This window comes from Perna viridis, chromosome 10, assembly GCF_037379345.1.
Source record: "Perna viridis isolate PV_CMFRI_1.1 ecotype Kerala chromosome 10, ASM3737934v1, whole genome shotgun sequence".
In the NCBI taxonomy this organism is placed as follows: Eukaryota; Metazoa; Mollusca; class Bivalvia; order Mytilida; family Mytilidae; genus Perna; species Perna viridis.
The window spans coordinates 31447881-31465782 of NC_142454.1; the positions used below are offsets into that span (position 1 = coordinate 31447881).

General features: G+C 32.4%; 1 protein-coding gene and 1 long non-coding RNA gene across 3 annotated transcripts in view; both read left to right on the top strand.

Annotated features, from left to right (window-relative positions):
- The window catches only part of LOC148605389 (THO complex subunit 2-like), a 51860-nt gene extending 36766 nt beyond the window's left edge, over positions 1 to 15094 (top strand). For both annotated transcript variants that reach the window (XM_088549518.1, XM_088549519.1), the window contains exons 32-38: positions 1641 to 1679; positions 8093 to 8161; positions 9674 to 9737; positions 10665 to 10756; positions 11955 to 12116; positions 12916 to 13004; positions 14812 to 15094. In XM_088549518.1, coding sequence (XP_088405644.1) covers positions 1641 to 1679; positions 8093 to 8161; positions 9674 to 9737; positions 10665 to 10756; positions 11955 to 12116; positions 12916 to 13004; positions 14812 to 14842 — 546 coding nt within the window. In that variant the 3' untranslated portion in view covers positions 14843 to 15094. The remainder of the gene's footprint in view (positions 1 to 1640; positions 1680 to 8092; positions 8162 to 9673; positions 9738 to 10664; positions 10757 to 11954; positions 12117 to 12915; positions 13005 to 14811) is intronic.
- Positions 15095 to 15237: 143 nt separating this feature from the next.
- LOC148605390 (uncharacterized) lies at positions 15238 to 17684 on the top strand. The gene is made up of 2 exons (XR_015916011.1): positions 15238 to 15355; positions 17466 to 17684. It is a non-coding gene; the product is annotated as an uncharacterized LOC148605390 (long non-coding RNA).
- Positions 17685 to 17902: the final 218 nt, after the last annotated feature.

Consider the following 17902-nt stretch of genomic DNA (forward strand, 5'->3'; position numbering starts at 1 on the left):
AATATATGGGAAGGGATAATTAAGTTAAAAATCTTAAGGGTCAGTCTCTGTAAGAATCAGGCAGTGGGTGAAACATGGTATGAAAAAAAAAACAAAAAAAAAACAACCATTTTGAAAGTTTTAGTATTTGCACCATCAAAACGAAGGAAAAAAGACTAGGTTTTCCATATCACTTCAGTAAATTTCATTATAATTTAATTGAAATGCACTTAAAAAAAAGAACTTTTCAAGGGCAGAGAACTCTAAAACCTTATTTTTTTTTAACATTCTCTTTTAGAATTTGTTAACAAATCTAGTGATGCAAAGATTAAATAACGGTCTTTTTAACTAGAGAAAGCATCCCTTAGTGAAATTACATTGTCAGATCAGTGTAGTTTTGACATGTATGTTTCTGATTTTTCGCATGTTGCCTGATTCTTACAAAAACTTAACACATAAAATATACTTGCTACTTTGTTGTAACTGTGATATTATTGTATACTTGGGTACCCATTCTTGTGTTTTTTCTTTTTGATTTAGCAAATCTTGAAGGAAAAAATGTTGTAAATGATTTGTCTGTTAAATATTTCAAGGTCAGATGATCTGAATGTATTCAAATTTTGGCAATTTGTCAGGATATAGTAAAATGAGAGTCATAAAAACTGGTACTCATTTATAAATGCAATTTAATTGTTTAAGAATTGTATGTTGAAAGATGTTTGTACTTTGAGGTTATCAGATTTTTGACATTTTATGAAACTTCATCTTTCTTGATATTTTGTATCCCAAATTTTGAATATTTGTTAAGGCCTTATTGAAAACAAATTCTTGGAAGTCTCCTTCTCTAATTGATTGTCCTGAAACATGGGCCTGAAAACCCAGGAAATTTGTTTGAATGCCTAGAAGGTAATTACTGTGAAGGTACTTTTATTCGTGGGTACTTATTTTTGTGGTTTAAGGAAAAATTATCTGTTCTTAGATTCTTGAAATTGTGGATTTGAAATTCTTTCAAACAAAGGAATGGGAAATTCCCTTTTCATTGGGAGCCAAATTTTTTGGTTCACCGAACCATCGAAAACTGATAGCCCACGAACAATAATACTTCCACTGTGTTAAAATTTCTTTTATAAAAGTGAAATGATGATTCTTCACTATTTTTGATATATCTAGGCTCATTGTTTTTTTATTGATCACTATTTAAAAAAATTGACGTTCTTTGTATTATTTGAATTTAGACCTCTAGTAGGATTTCTTTAATTACATGTATACCTTTATAGTGTTCATGTTTATAGTGTGTCACAGTTGTACATGTTCATTGTCTGTTGAAAGTTACATCTGTAATATGTGTAATAGTTCTAAGGTTTTAATTCACTTCAATTTTTTTTTTCATATCATTTCCAAACTTTTTATTTGTTATTTATTTATAACTAGATAATTTCTAAAATATCAGATGCCTGTGCAAAAAATTTTTCAAATCATTTGTTCAAATATTTGTAAAAATCAACTTGCTGTCATTTGTTAAGAAAAAAAGAACTATTTTCTTTAAAAGCTGTTTAAAATTTCAAACAAAAATGTCTAGTTTGTGGTCTTGTCATTTAGTATTACTTGATTTTTTTACAATTTTATTTGACCTTGTGGATTGTTTTTGTACATTACAACAGGACAAAAGGAGGAGCCAATCAAAAGACAGACATAAGAGGGTAGGTTTAATTGTTACTAAAAATAGAGAAAAAATGGTGGAAAGTCCACAGTACTTTTGTGGAGAAAGCTTCTCTTTCCATGGTGAAATGTTACTACTATTAACATAACAGTTTTTATTGTTTATATTTTTCTTAAGATATGTCCAATGAGTGGGTATGAATTTGTTTTCTGGGCAAAAATCTATTTTCTAGCTTAATTGTCAATTCTGAAAATAACAAATACACCACAGAATAAAATTATGTTTACTGTAATTAGATTTTAAAAATGATTTGGCTTAAAGCACATTTTTTTTAAATGGATTTAAAGAAATAATTTAGCTTAAAGAACTTTTCTTAACTTTTGATATTCTACAATTAATACTGTATAATCTTGTGGAAATTTTTCATATGGTTTATGGTAAACTTCTAATTACAGTCAAACCTGTCTGTACATAACCTCGTTTGGACTGTAGAATTTGTCCATTTTAGATACTTTATGTACCCATGTTCAAAATACATTTAAACTGCATGAAAAGGGCACACAATGGTGTCCGGTTTGTACAGGTTTTTTGTTCATACAGGGTTAAGGTAGGCAGGTTTCACTGTATCTCCTGTGGTTTTGCTTTGAGGAATTTTTAATTTTGGATGAAGCTTTTAAAAACTGAGAGGCTTTCTTTAGCAAGAGAACTGTTCAGGGGAAACTTATTGAGTTGTCTCCCATATTGCACAACCAAAAGGAACCAATACAGCACACACACATCAGAAGGGTTTTTTTTTTTTTTTTTAGTAAGTACTGGCAACATTTGCTAAAGGGGACTTCAGGTCTGCAGTATGATCATCTGTCAGTGAGTCCGGCAAATCATCTTCCTATCATTTCTTCATGTTAATCATGTTCAACGCCCAGATACTGCTGAAAATTGCTGCTTGGGCATTAATAGTACAGTTTTCCTATTTTTTAGCTCACCTTGCCAAAGGCCATATGAGCTATTGCCATCAGTTGACATCTATCGTCATCATCCATTGTCTTTAATAATTTTTCAAAACTCTTCTTCTCTGAAACTACTTGACCAATTAGAACCACTTGGTATGAATGTTCCTTAGAGTATTCTTCAGAACAGATCTGGGGATTTTTTATCCATAAAAAAGTATGGCCACTGTTACTAAAAATAGAACATAAGGATCAGGCAGAAGTTATATATCTCTAAAACTGTTAGGTTTAGCCAATTTCTTTCAGTTGCCAAAATTATCCATAATATAAAGCCTACAAAAGTCTGCTTTGGCTGAAAATTGTTGGACAACTTCTTGTTAGAGTTATTGCTTTTTTTTTCAGTTTTCACTTAATATCTTGAAACTATGATAGAAAAATAAGAAACTTTCAATTGCTGAAATGATCCTATGAAAAGGCCTACAAAAGTCTGCGGGGGATCAAAGATGTCAAATAGCTCCATGTTAGAGTAATTACCCTTGAAAGGCAAAATAAATAAAGATGTCTTTTCAGCCAATATCTTGAAAACTATAATAGATGGAAAGAAACTTTTAATAGATGAAATGATCCTTATGATAAGTCTTGAGTCCGAATTGTCAGACAACTTCTTGTTAGAGTTATTGCCCTTGACAGACAAAATTTTAACCAGGTGAGCAATTCAGATTGCTGGGAGTCTCTTTTTTTTTCATGCTTGTAGATATTCTTTTGATATTTGGTACATTGTTTTTGCCATGGCAAGTTACTGATCAAGTTTGAATATCGTTCCAGTCCATTGATTTGTTGATGAACTCAGAAAATTAATGCAGACCTGAAGCTTTCCGCACTTTTACGTCATGCTTGCAGATATTCATTTGATGTTTGGTACATTGCTTTACCTTGGCAAGTTATGGATCAGTTTGGAATTTTGTCCTAATCTGTTGATTTTGTGCTGAGTTATGGCCCTTGGACTTAGAAAATTGATGCAAACTTTTTTTTGTTGTCAAATTTGCATGAAATTTGCTTATTATTTTCTTTAACAGAAATTTCTTCCTGTAGTGTACTTTGTATTGCCATGCAATGCTCTCAGAATGCTTGGGGTTTTTTTTATGAAAGCATGCTAAAGTTGGAAGACAAATTAAAATAAGATTTATTTTTATTTATGTGATAAAATTATTAAAATACACAGAAAAAAGAGAAAAAAAATCACATGAAACATTCTCATTCTCCCAAGACTATACAAACAAGTACATACATGTACAAATATAAAACTGAAGGTTAGTTTTCTACTATTCTGTTCACATCATGAAATCATGGGAGCAGGTTTTCTATGTTTCTATTGTACCAGAGTACAATACAATACCATTACAAAACAGCAGCATTTAGAAGAAATAAGAATAAAAATAGAAATAAATACTGTCACTCATTATTTATTCGAACAAAAAGTTTGCAATTGTATAATGGTAAGGGTTTTTTGTCTTTGTGTAATAACTATTGGTTGATCATTGAAATTTTTCAATAATTGAACCATAAAAGGAATGTTGGTATTGATCATGGGCTTATGAACCTAACTGTCTGTCAACCAAAGGAAGCCTGATATTAGTTATTGGGGTTTTGGAATAAGAGGCCAAAAAGGGCCAGAAACAAGCATTTTCCTCACAAGTGCTATACCTCAAAGGAAAAATGGGATTGATTTTGAAGTTTGTGACAAGAATTAAAGGGCAAAACAGTGGCAACTTTGTTTCTAATCATTTTGTTATCCTATGTAAATGTCATATCGAAATCAAACTTCAAAACTGTATTAAGCTCAAATTGTGTGTTAATAATTGCACAAACTGTTCAGGGTTCAACCTCTGGTTGTACAAAGCTTTGTCCTACAAGTACAGAAAATCAATTTAATGCTATACATGGAAACATCAATAGCACTGCAATCCAGCTGTGTCTGCATTATACCATATTGCAAATTACATTGTCATTTTTTTTCCCCATTTGGTAGATGAGAAAAGTTTGTAAGCCAAACTTTACTGGTTTATAATCAATAAGTATTCTACCATGAAATGTAAAAACATAGTAATATTAAAACATAGTTCATCCTCATGAACACTTCGAATGATAGGAAAAGAATGTGCACTAAGGTAGGTTATTGGATCTGCAATATATCAAATCGAAGTTGTTTCAGATTGCCTTAGAATTATTCCAATACCAACACTTTATATAAGAATACATTAATTACATGTATCTCGTTCCTTGTATGTAGAATGCTTTACCATAATTAAGTCAAAATTTGTAAACTTTCTGTAATTAAAGGCCTCTTAAACTGTTATTATACTCCTAGGAGTTATTTATGGAGTTCCCATTTTTATGGTGTAGTAACCAAGCGTAATATGAGATGACAAACTGTTAAGACTTTTTCCAAACCTACCACAAAAAAAACACACTTTTCAATAACCACAAAAAGTGATACACTTTCACAGTTCTATCCAGCGGGTAATTTTTGCAAGGTGCTTACATTTGCATATTTAGCAGGCTGTGTAAAAACACAAATATAAATTCTGCAAATTATTTACTCTGGGTTTCAGTGCACCACTTATCCTCCAAAATTAGAAACACACCCCCCCCCTCCAATTTTTTTGTACTTTTTTGCTGAAGAATTAAATTTTACACAACCTGCCATAAGGTATGAATTTTCTAAGCCATTCTTCTATTAGTTTTTATAAAGCTATATATTAATGTAAAGCATGAAAGTAAGATGTGCATGAAACAAAAAAGTGTTCTTCTTCGACAGCAAAAAAATTGCACCAGTGCTGTCCTCATCAGCATTTTAGTGTCATCGGTAGACACTTGGTTCTCATATGATGGCATGAATGATAGTTGGCTGATCTTTATAAAAATAAAGTATCAACTTTTCAAACAACAAAAGGAAGGTTGGTGTTGACTTTGGGGTTTTATTGCCTTGACAATTTCAGAATTAGGGGCTAAAACCAAGCATTTCATAGAATTTATTAGTTGAAAACAATTTTATTTGTTAACTTCACAAAAGGGATAAGACACAAGTTTTACCAAGTTTAATTTTTATAGAAAGTATATTACTACCAGTAAAAGCATATGGATGTCTATGATGTTGCTCCACATTATTCTATACCTCCAAGAAGAGGTTTATTTTGCGGCATAAACTGACACAAAGTTGTTTATATCCCATAATCTAACCAACGATTGAAAACAACTTTTCTATTTTTAATTCAAAAACACCAGAAAATAAAAACAATATCAATATATTGTTTTTATTATGTGAAAGCAACATGGATCAATACTGTCAACTGTCAATTGATTGCGCAATTTGTAACTTACATACATGCTTTTAGATTATTGGAATACCCCATTGAAGTAGTTTTGTAGTTAGGGGGTAATTGCTTAAATACATAGTAAGATTATACGAAATGGACAATGTTATTGATAACACTGACCTTTTCAGAATTTCACAAAAATTAAAATGTTCAGTTTAAACATTAACAGATGTAAGTGTGCTTGAAGGAAGAATTTTTTTTTCAAGGGAAAATTGCAAAGGGAGATAATCCAACACTATATTTTGTACTTAATTTTAAAACTGCAGAATTGTAAGCACCAGTGACCTTAATTTTATTTCTACTTTGGAGTAGAGTTCAAGGAGCTCCACTAAATTTGAAATCGTGAAATTCTATATAAATGACCCAAACTTAATTTGTTGCTTGCATTTTGCTATTTTTATATTGACTACAGGATTTGTTTATTTGGGTTTTGACCTCTTCTATAGCCTATTTCAAATATGTTGAAAATGGTAACCTTTAACTTTTACAATTGATATAAGTGAGAGATTGCATATGAATTTGAACTATTATATTTTTTCAAGAAGATGCTGACTTAGAATCCAAAGTTTGTTTGAACAACAAAAATATTTTCTTGAGTACTTAGGCTTTCCCTAATATTTTCAGGGTGTCTTGTTACCTAGTTTAATACCAAATCAATAAAAAAAAACAAAAAAAAAAACACTAATGATTTTTCTGGCTGTGAAAATATCGCTTATAGGGCAGTAAAAGGGTGAAGGTAATTGCCTCCATCCCTTGATGGGTTTTCTTTCAGAATGGCATTTGAACAACAAACAAAAAAAGAACATGAATGACCCAATGAAACGAAATATAATGTGAAAATCAATTGTGCCCCACTTGAGTATAGCACATTCAAGTTGTTTTAATTTTAATTTTATGGTAAAATGCTTTACAGTTTTAGTTTAGTCTGTTCTATCCTTATGGAAATTAGGATATGTGTTGAGAACTTGTGTAAAATGTAAATATATATTTATTTCACCCCCTTCCAAATAGAAGTAAGGGAGCAACCATTTGATTTCTATCGGTGTTGGGGCTAAGCTTGTTGTAAAAGGAGACTAAATAGCGCTCAAAACCCTTGCCAGGGGCCAGGGCAGTATGCCTACATGGCATCTGGGTTGTGTGCCTCAGGCGGTTTAATGGGTTACCCCAGGCATTCTGCATGCTGGGGTTGTCAGGCCAGAATACAGATTATCTGATCCCAAACCAGTGGTAAACCTTGTTGGGAAAATGCCATATTACCTACAACTTAAAGAACCCTGCATTGGTATTCGACAGGAGTAGGAGCCTGGACTTTCAAAAGGAGTCAGAATTGCCCAACCCTACCCACCTCTCCCTATTTCCACTGGCATTTGAAATTTGTCGACCCTGCTATCCTTTTGTCCCATCCCACTTTTCGTTTCATAATCATCTCATCAAATTTATAATCCATTTCATATTCATCACCTGGATAAAGCTGAAATATTGCAGCTTGGGTGTAAAACACCAATCAATCAATCAATCTATGGGTATTGGGGTGTGTTAGGATAAAACTTTCTGTTCAAGAATTTTCTTTTACAGTATCATTTCTTAGACTTAAAATTTTTTACTCAAGCCTGACCTGAATTACCCAATTGTTCATCCTGGATTTCCTGTCTTTTCATTTGACATTTGATCCTAGTTCCCCTTCCTCTCTATAAAAATCACATGGTCGCTCCTGAAGATGATAGTTGGTTATGGAGGACAAAGTTTACACTGTCACTCTACCTACTGATCTAATATTCCTTTAGGATTCCAATCAATAGTCTTCTGAATGTTGAAGTCTGTTAGTCTTTGTCTTTCTATCTGTTCCCCAGTGGCTTCCACATGATAATATGAAAACAAATTTAACTGCACAGTTGTTTAGTACTGTAAATTACATGTCAAGTTTAGTTTTGAACTCAAATCCAATTTTCATTCTCTAGTTTAATATGCTGTCATAAGCCTATTTTTATTGCTCCAGAATGGCTGGAAAGTTTTTTTTGTTTGCTTGTTTGTTAGGTTTTTTTTTACTATTAAAATGTGCATAGATTTAGTGCCTCTCAATGTGGTGGGTATCATTTATTGTCCATGTAAATGCTCCTTTTTGGTTTTAGTCTCCATCTCCTGTACCAGATACAGAAAGACACAGAGAGCGAGATAGAGATAGGAAAGAAAGGAAAAGGGTTAGTATACATATAAAGAAAAGATAAAATATAGGAGTATAACCATGTACTAGTTACTGTAAATTCATTGTGATGTATTTTATTCCGAAAAATCTAAATGCAGGGATTGATTTTTGGGGTTGTGACTAACCATTCAGGAATTAGAGGCTAAAAAGGTTTAATTTGATTCTTATCAAAATTTTACCTATGTCAAATATTTGTTATCACAATCCTAATTCAGACCAGTTCCAAGCTTGAATTATATGTCCATATTTGCCCCAACTGTTTAGGGTTCATGGCCTGGTTGTATCAAGCTGTGTCATAAGCATTTTCTTGTGAAAATTGTTGAGGGCAAATGAATCAGAAGATTGGTAATAACATTTTATTTAAGTAGCAGTCTTTATAAATATCAGACAGAAGGTGATTCATGCATGTCAAAAACCCACCATTTTCCTTTTTATTTCTAACAGTAAAGGTTACAGATCACGAAACTGGTCTTAGTTTGTCATTTGGGTTCTTGCACTTCTGAGATAAAAGTCGTATAGATTGTGTATGAAATTGGCACTTTGTAAGAGTTATTGTTCTTGATTCGACTTGATTTGGTTGCTTTGAGTGGGAGATCAATTTTTAGTTTTCTCATAAGTACAGATCTGAATACAGAAAGGACTTGTTACTCAAGAGTATAGCATATATCGACCAAAATAGCATGATTTGTTCGATGGGTTTTTCTACACCATAAATCAGCTCTACATTAGGCAGTGTCTGAATTTTATATGGACTGGTACTTTAGTATAAAACGTAAATTGGCATGCTATTCTTTCATTCACATTAAAATTAAAAGAAAAGCTGAAATACTAAAATGTAATCAACTGTATGGTTTCAGCTACGGCAGGAAACAAATTCTGTAGACCTTAAAATTCCTTCTTTATTTGCTATGATTTACTCCAGCAATTTATAAGCTCTGCTATATTAGCATATATAGGATGTAAAATTTTCACAATGAGTCTTATCTCAAATTATCAAGCTGTTTCTGGTCTATATTGAGTGTAGGTTTAGTACTGACTTTGCAGAGGTGTCTAGTAAAAGCTCACAAATAGCAAATGTATTTTTGTGCAGAAGATCACTTAGAAAGTCAGTGATTAAATTTTAAGGGAAATACTTGCTAAATGCAAGTTGAAATTCAATTTTCTTAGTAGAAATTTTTCCACTTGCTAAAATTTGCGAGTGGAATTCTGTATGTCATATAGGTAAAGTCCAGAAATAACCTAAAAATCAAATTGCAGCTCTCATTATTCAAAAGAAACAATCCACCCAGTTTTCACACACATGGTTGCAGCAATTTTAGTTATTTTGCAAAGTGTAAATGACAGACGGAAACCTGTATACCATAATATGTCCCGTCTTAAAAGACAAACATATAAAAAGGCTTTGAAAGCCTCAATTTACAAAAAAAATTCCTAACAATATTTCCTTTGATATTAATTTCTTAAATTGATGATAATAAGTTCAACTTTGTTTGGTCTTGCCTTTCAGGATTTAGAAGATGATGCTCGACACGAAGATCCCAAGAAAAGGAAAAGTTTAGAACCATCATCAAGTATGTACTCTTTAAAGTTGCCTTGGAATATTTTAATTTACCTTCTATGAAAAATATATGTAACAAAAGCAGTATAAATTCAGAAGTATTTATTTTAACAATTTCACAATAGAGGTTATCTACTCATGTGTTTTGTAAAACTGATGAAAAATATGATTATCATTTTTATTTGTTTAGGTCCGACATGAAAAACTTACATTTGGACTGAACATATTAAGCTAAATACATATATAAGTAGCTAACACTGTAAATGACACTAAATTACATAGAAACTGTGGGATATTCAATGTGGATTATCTCCTAGGAACAGATTGATTAAAATGAATATTAATACATGTCATCATATAGACATTTAAAGTGCATTAATAACAGAAATAAAAATATGTATCCTTTTTTGGTGTATCATCATGGAATTATATTGTATGTTTCATAAATTCAGATCATCCATTCAGGAGTCATATATGTGCAAGAATTCTAGAATCTATGTACTGGTTTATCTTTTCTGTTGAACAATTAAAATATTTTCATGCTTTGGATGTAATAAATTTGGCGTTTTGATGTTTTTCGGAGATATTTTGGAGATACACTTCTTGAGATGTTTAGGTTTCCTGCACGCACGATACCATAACACACGTTAAACACTTAGCAAATGCATGATAAATGAAATTTTCTATCATTCATTTAAATAAACACTTCCAGCATGCATTTAAAGGAATGCTCCTAGCTTTTGTTTGTACAAATGCTTCTATTGTGAATTTCAATGAATGCAAAGGATGTGTAAATGCACGGTAAACAATGCACAAACACTAAAATGGGAAACATGAACATCTCAAGTAGTGTAGTTGTTCTAAAATAAGGAATAATTATGTATTAAAATGTTCTAATGGTATTCAGATTCAGATTGCTGGAGTTATTTCCCTTTATTAGGTCATTCTAGTCACAAGATAAATGGTGATACAGAAAAGCACTCAAAGAGAAGAGAAAGTGATAGTAGATCTGAAGCTTATCTTGTTAAAAAGGTATGAACAATTTGTGAGATATGTGAACGTCCTAACAGGCATCTGTTAAAAGTCATTGTATCTTGACCTATCATTTGTTCGATCTTATCACTGCTTTCAGGGTCTTGATTGAGCATCTTAATTTCGGGGATGATTTTTAATTGCTTTTTAGCAGACTTCCACTAGATCAGATATGGATTTTACTGTTACAATTCATTTTTTACTGTATTTTTACTTCTGATTTTGCCAATTTCCGTTTTGTTTGTAGACCACATAAAATCATCCCTGTTATTTACTTGTGCTGGTATGAAACTTATACTTATAGCTCCCTTTGAATGGAATTTGATAAAACTTTCACAGAATCATTATTACAGGTTCCTATTGTGCATCTACTATTTAAATTTTGATCCACACAATTTTAAGGTTTCTCATAATAAAACATGGACTTTGTCATTTATACATATGGAGACACAGTGTACCCATCTCTTATCTGTTACTTCTTCTGCACCACTGAATGGAATTTAATAAAACTTTCATAGAGTCTTTATTACTTACTGTAATTGTGCACCTGCTATTTTATAATTCAATAAAATATAATTTGGAGGTCAAAAGGTGCATGTTATCAATTTTGTGGAGTGTGAGGTATCCATTCATGGATACTAATTTTCGTGGGTTCCTGAATTCCTGAATTCATTTTTTTTTGGGGGTGGGGGTGGGGGGAACCAAATTTCGTGGTCTGGCTCATCCTGGAAAACCACAAAAATCAAGGTCAGTTCTTGTGAATTTGCTATTATCTCGGTTCCCTTTGGATGAATTGATTACATTCAGTTTCTGTTTCATGTGAATTTTGGTTGCTGTCCAATATCGCCTTCTTGTGTGAGTGGGGTTATAAATAGCTCAACAACGCATGCAACTTGATGCTTTGGTTTATGGTTGACTTATTTGGGTATACAAGGTGTACTTTATATGCTTCAAAAGTCATTGCTATGGTTCCATTAGAGTGATTGGGATTAAAGGGGGCCATGTTCTTTTTATCACATTCCTGCTGAAAATATCAAATTAAAATCATAAATTTTTACAAAGAATGTTAATGAATGATCCATTGAAATTCTGAAGATCATTAAAAATGGCCCATTTCTCAAAATTGTAATCCCAACCACTGCCTTTAAAAATAAAAGTTGTAGCCTATGTACAATATAAGTTATGTCTTTTTTTTTAGGACTCATATGATGCAGCTGATGAATCTCCATCTATGTCACGATCTAAATCTGAAAGCCATGTTGTCAAAGTTAAAAAAGAACAATATGATTCTGTTGGCGACTCACCATCTCGATCGCACTCAAAAGTAAATCAAGAAAGTGTGGTTGTTAAAGTTAAGAAGGTAGGCAAACAAGAATATTGAGCGCTTTTTTAATGTGTTTGTTTGAAAAGGTCAATAGAGCATGATCTTATTAAAGTCAAATTATCAAAAGAACATTCAGTTACAGAAGTTAATCAAAGAATAACCACAGTTGACCTTGTGATGACCTGTAGAAGTTAGACTGTTTTTCGCTTGGCTTTTGGTTGATGACTGTCTCATTAGCAATCATACTACATCTCCTATTTTTGTACAGTTGAAGACAAAGCAAATGTCATAAATGTCAACATCCTTTTTTGGCTTGCCTGTCTACCTCTGGTGGCTAAACAAAAAACCGACAGAAACAGATACAACAGAAAAAATCAAAGAAAAAACATAAAGAATCTTGCAGCTTTTTAAAGAAACTCCCCAAAAAAACAAGAAAATCATTTGCCATGGACATTGTAAGCAGAATTTTAGGGGACACTACCTTTGCTTACTCCATTCATTATCAGGTGTGCTTTGACCAAGCCAAATTTTTGTGCCTGTCCTAAGTCAGGAATTTCTGGCCTCTGTATGTCTTGTTTTGTTTTCACCTTTTGTTTATTTTTAAGTTACTTGAGTATATAGGGGCAACTTTTTCACTTTACCTGCAGCCTGTCCTGTAGTATGAGGGTTTCCTCATTGTTCATTGAAGACCAATAGGTGGCCTTTGACTGACATATTTTATCCTGATGAGTTTGTTGTCTCTTTGACATGTACACCATACTTATTCCTGTTATATTTGATATTCATTAATTTTACATTATCCAGGAATACTAAGGGTTTTTTTTTTAATTTTCAGGAGAAAGATACAACAGATGATTCACCTGTCAGAGTGAAGTCAAAAGAAAAGTCCAAGAATAAGGATAAAGAAAGAAGTAAAGACAAATCGTATCCTTATCCTATGTATTTAAATGACAGGGTGACTGTTCACTGTAACCTGTCTAAACCTGACACTTTTTGAAATCCCATCATATAAATTTAAATATATTTTAAACCTGTCCAAACCAAAGATATTTTTTGTAGATGTCCTAAAACTAAAAAAATGACAAGATTCAATTCAAATGCCTGGTTTTTAATGGGCTAGTCCATGATACTTCACACAGAGAAATCTGACAGAAACTCACAATCTATAAAACATTTCTTTCTGGAGGCAGATTGTAAGCAACATCTTACATATGTAGGGATCTAAACATGAATAGCTTAAGGAGGTAGACACAACTCTTAAAAATCATTGGAACGTTTGTATTAAGCATTTTACATCTATCTTATATAAGCATCTAATTAACTTGGATTCATTTTATTCTGCTTCAAACAGAAGCTTGAGAGGCTTTGGTGAAATTGAAAATGATAACATATCACTGATTTCATGAGTTATGTCTCTTACCCTAGGTCTACCTCCTTAAAGCCAAAATCATTCTGCCAGAAATGATGTATGTAATTTGGAAATGATTGTATGAACTTTCAACGCATGCTTATTCTCGTCAATGGAGACATCAACAAATTTGCAGTATACAATTAATTAAGTCATGATTTGAGTATAAATAACTTGGTTTCTTATTAGCACAACCTAAAGCATTGCATTCAGGAGGATGCATGCCCTAATCTAGCTAAACTTTGCCTTTGCATCAGTTTTGTGTAAAAGCATCAAGGCCTAAATAGGTTAGTTTGTAGAATTATAAAGAAACCTGAGAATGCAATATTCAAATCTATTCTGAATGGAAAAATTCTGCATGCCACCACCATTCATTTACATGTATATCTAAACCAGACATTTTTTAAAGTCCCTTTGTGTCAATTTTAATATATTTTGAACATTTGTAAACTGAACACCTGTGTAAAATGAGCAAAAAGGGGACAGCAAGTGAAATAGTTAACTTAAGGGAATAGAATGGGTCTTTCCTTGATTGAATTACCATTACCTGAAATGTCCTAGGTAGTAACTTGGACAACAAACAAAGAGATTTAAACTTTCAATCATTCAAAACAGAATGTTTAAGTGCAAGTATTTGTAAGAATCAGGCAAAATGGGAAGACTAAATCAGAAACATGCATGTCAAAAATCCATTGATCTGACAATATAATTTCGCTCAAGGATGCTTTCTGTATTTGAAAAGACCATTATTTGAACTCTACGTCACTGGATTTATAGTAAATTTTTCAATACAAAGTTAGTAAAATGAGGTTTTTGACAGAGTTAAATGTTCATTTACAATGCATTTGAATGAAATTATATCTCAATGCACCAACATGATATGGAAAATTTTATTTTTTCCCTTGATACTGATTGTGCAAATAATCAAATTTCACTATCAAAATGATGGTTTATTTATATAGACTGACACTTAAATCTCCTTGTTATTTGTGAGTTAATTGCCTATATAGGCTAGCTAAGATATTTCATCAGTAAATGGCCATCCATTCAAGGGAAGATCAATTCTTTTCCCTGAAGTTAACAATTTTTGTGGTTTTCATGGGTGAGCCAAACCACGAAATTTGGTTCCCAACAAATAGGAGATTTACTGAAAACCTCAAAACCACAAATTCATGAATCCACAAACTTGTGTCCTTCTTAATGCACGAATTTAAGCTCTTTCACAGTACATTGCCCGCTGTATAACCAATGTCTTTGTTGAACAGTATTTGCTTTGAATATCTTACAATGATAAGTCTTGTTTTTGCCTTAACTCATACCTAGATCTAGTTCATCTAAGAAGAGCAAGAAGTGAAGTGTGGATATTTCAGCAATGGGCAGAACAAAACAGAAATGAATAATAAAAAAAAGAAACATTGCAATATTTTCAAAGAACTTATTTCACAAAATATGTGAGCAGTTCGTTTTTAATATTTTTCGTATGATATTGTTACTGAGGTTGTTTTGATGAAGATTCATGCTAAACATATTGTATTATGATATTTTAAATGTAAATTAAATTGTTATAAAGTGCTATCATCAGGGAGATAGTGCTTGGATGTTTTGATTTGAATCTTTTTCTTACCACAACCCCTGAACATTTGCTGAAATAATGTGATATGATACGAAATTTGACCAAGCATCTGTCGGATTATTAGTGGGTGCTCCACCAACTGTGCTAAAGAGTACTGCACTTGTGCTAATTAAGGAATGTTGTATTCAAATCTACTGCCCAGACAGAGCAAACCGGTTGTTTCACGTAAAAGAAACTTCATAGTTGATGTTGAAAGATATGAACCAAAAAACAACAACTGCTTCACTGTAGCAGGTATTGTATTTCTGTTAGGGTGTACTCAGAAACAAAAAAGATACAATTAGGTAGCAGTCTTTACAAAAATCAGACACAAGATGATCCATGCATGTCAAAAACCCATCAAATTAACTTTTATTTCTTGTTCAGAAACAGCTATAGACCATATAACCAGTCTTTAGTTTTACATTTGGATGTTGTGCTTTTGAGATAAAATTTATAAAGATTGTACATGAAATTTGCACTTTACAAGAGTTATCATTCTTGATTTGGTTTGATTTGGTTGATTTTAGTGGGAGGTTAAACAGGGATCGAATTTTACTGGAAATACTCGCTAAATGTGAGTGGAATTTCAATTTAGCGAGTTGAAGCTACATCATGCCGGCAAATTTTAGCGAGTGTTTTTTTTATTGCCAAGTTTCACCGGTTTCGGTTTCACTTTCAAGCGTCAGGATCATTAGAATGCTTGATACAAGGGTTAACTTATTTCTCCTGCCTTTAAGCCTTTTACTGACGCAGGTAATACACAAGAAAATTAATCGACCTTGTAAGGTCAATATTTATAATGCCGGCATGACTTGACAAATTACGGCTTTTTTTAATGACGCTAACAAACGGAAACTCTCAGAAGTAGGCTTAGATCATGAAGATAGTGGCACCACAAGCCAGCTGGACAATAACAACAACATTGTCATTAATCAAGCTGTCACTGCTTCTTTAAAGACCGTTAGGAAATGGTGAAATTTCAAATCATTTAATGAGAATTGACATGAGTGTGAAGGCACTGGACAGTTTTGAGTGCAGGCCATTTGTTACATGCTGATGGTATAATGGACAGAAAACAAAGAGGCCGATTACTGTCCTTTATGGCCCTAACCAATAGTTGTTTGTTGCATTTTGATTGTATTTTAGCTGTTTAAATTGCTTAATATTACTTGCTACATATTAAAAAATTTAGCAAGTGACAATTTATTTTAGCAAGTATAAAAAATCAGCACTTGCTTTTTTTAGCAAGTGGTAGAAAATTGGAAAATTGATCCATATTACAGTACAGACCCTAATACAGAAAAGACAATTGTCACAAAAAATATACCATATGTAAACCAAAAAAGCAATTTTTGTTCCATGGGTTTTTCTACACCATGGATCACCTTACCATAGGCAGTGTCTGAATTTTTTATGGACTGGTACTTAAATATATAAATTGGATCATATACATTCTACCGAAAAGTTATAAATATCAATCAAAAGAAAATGACTTGTGGGCAAACAGTGATCTACAATAATAAGTCCATGTACATGTAGAAAATTCAGGAATTTTAGTGTAACATCTGATAAGGAAAACCCTACCATGATATGACAGCTAAGGCCATATAAGTTGATATCTAGTTCTCATGGAAATAGTTGAAAAGATAGTCACGATAAGTCTGCCCACATCCCCTGGCATTGAAGGGGACTTAATGTTAGCTCCATGATGGCCAATTTTGTCAAAGACATGAAGGAAGATTATTGTTCTCTATTACCTGCAAAGGGTTAAAATACAACTACAGAATTTAACATGTTAATAACTTCGTGAGCAGAACTCATAAACCCCTAAATCAGGATTTTGTTGAAATTTCATAGGAAAGTTAGGCATCATTTTTTTTTTAATTGCAAGAAAGATTATTATTTATTATTGTTGGATCCCTGCAAAGTGTGATAATCCAAGTTCATTATTTTACATGTTAAAACCAGGAAAATGCAACTCTTCAGATGCTGCTTAATGGATTGTAATGATATTTTAAAGGAAGGTTCAGCATTATTTGTATATCTGCATGAAGGAAGAAGTGAATTCTACCTCTTGGATTTACATTCTAAACCTGACTGGTGTAATTCCTAACCACTTAGATTTTGATGAATTTTGTTGGAACTGTAGATGTGAATGAAGGGAGAGGATACCTGGTAATGTCAGGTTCACAGTGAGGGGAGATAATCTATATATTAGAATAATATAAGTCCATATGAAGTAGGGGGTATTACCTTAATGAGATGCTCTCAGTATTTCCAAGTTTGTAGATTCATTGTGAGTGCATCTTTTTGAATGTGATACATATCAGGGTTTGTTTGCTTTCTGATCTTATCATTTTAGATGAAACTAGATAAGCTCAGGGCAAAACTCATGTGGTGATATACCCCTGCTAACCTCCCCAGATACTATATAGGAAACCACAAAAGTTATCAGATGGAAATTGAAAGTGCACAGGCATCATGTAATAAAGAATTTGTGAAAGTTTCAACAAATACCTGAAAACTTTTTTTATCCTGTGTCAAGTATCTAGTTAAAATCGAAATTTAGAGCTGTATCGAGCTTATATGGTTTGTTGTTCTTTGCCAAAACTGTACTGGGTCTGACCTCTGCAGTCCTATCAAGCTGCACCCTGTGTAGCATTTTAATTGTGGTTTTGCATTAAAATGCTGTTCACAGATATTTCACTGCAATTAATTTATTGTCATGTTTATTTATAAGTTCATTTCAACTATGTCACAACATAAACATTAACATGAAGAATATAAGTAATAAATTGA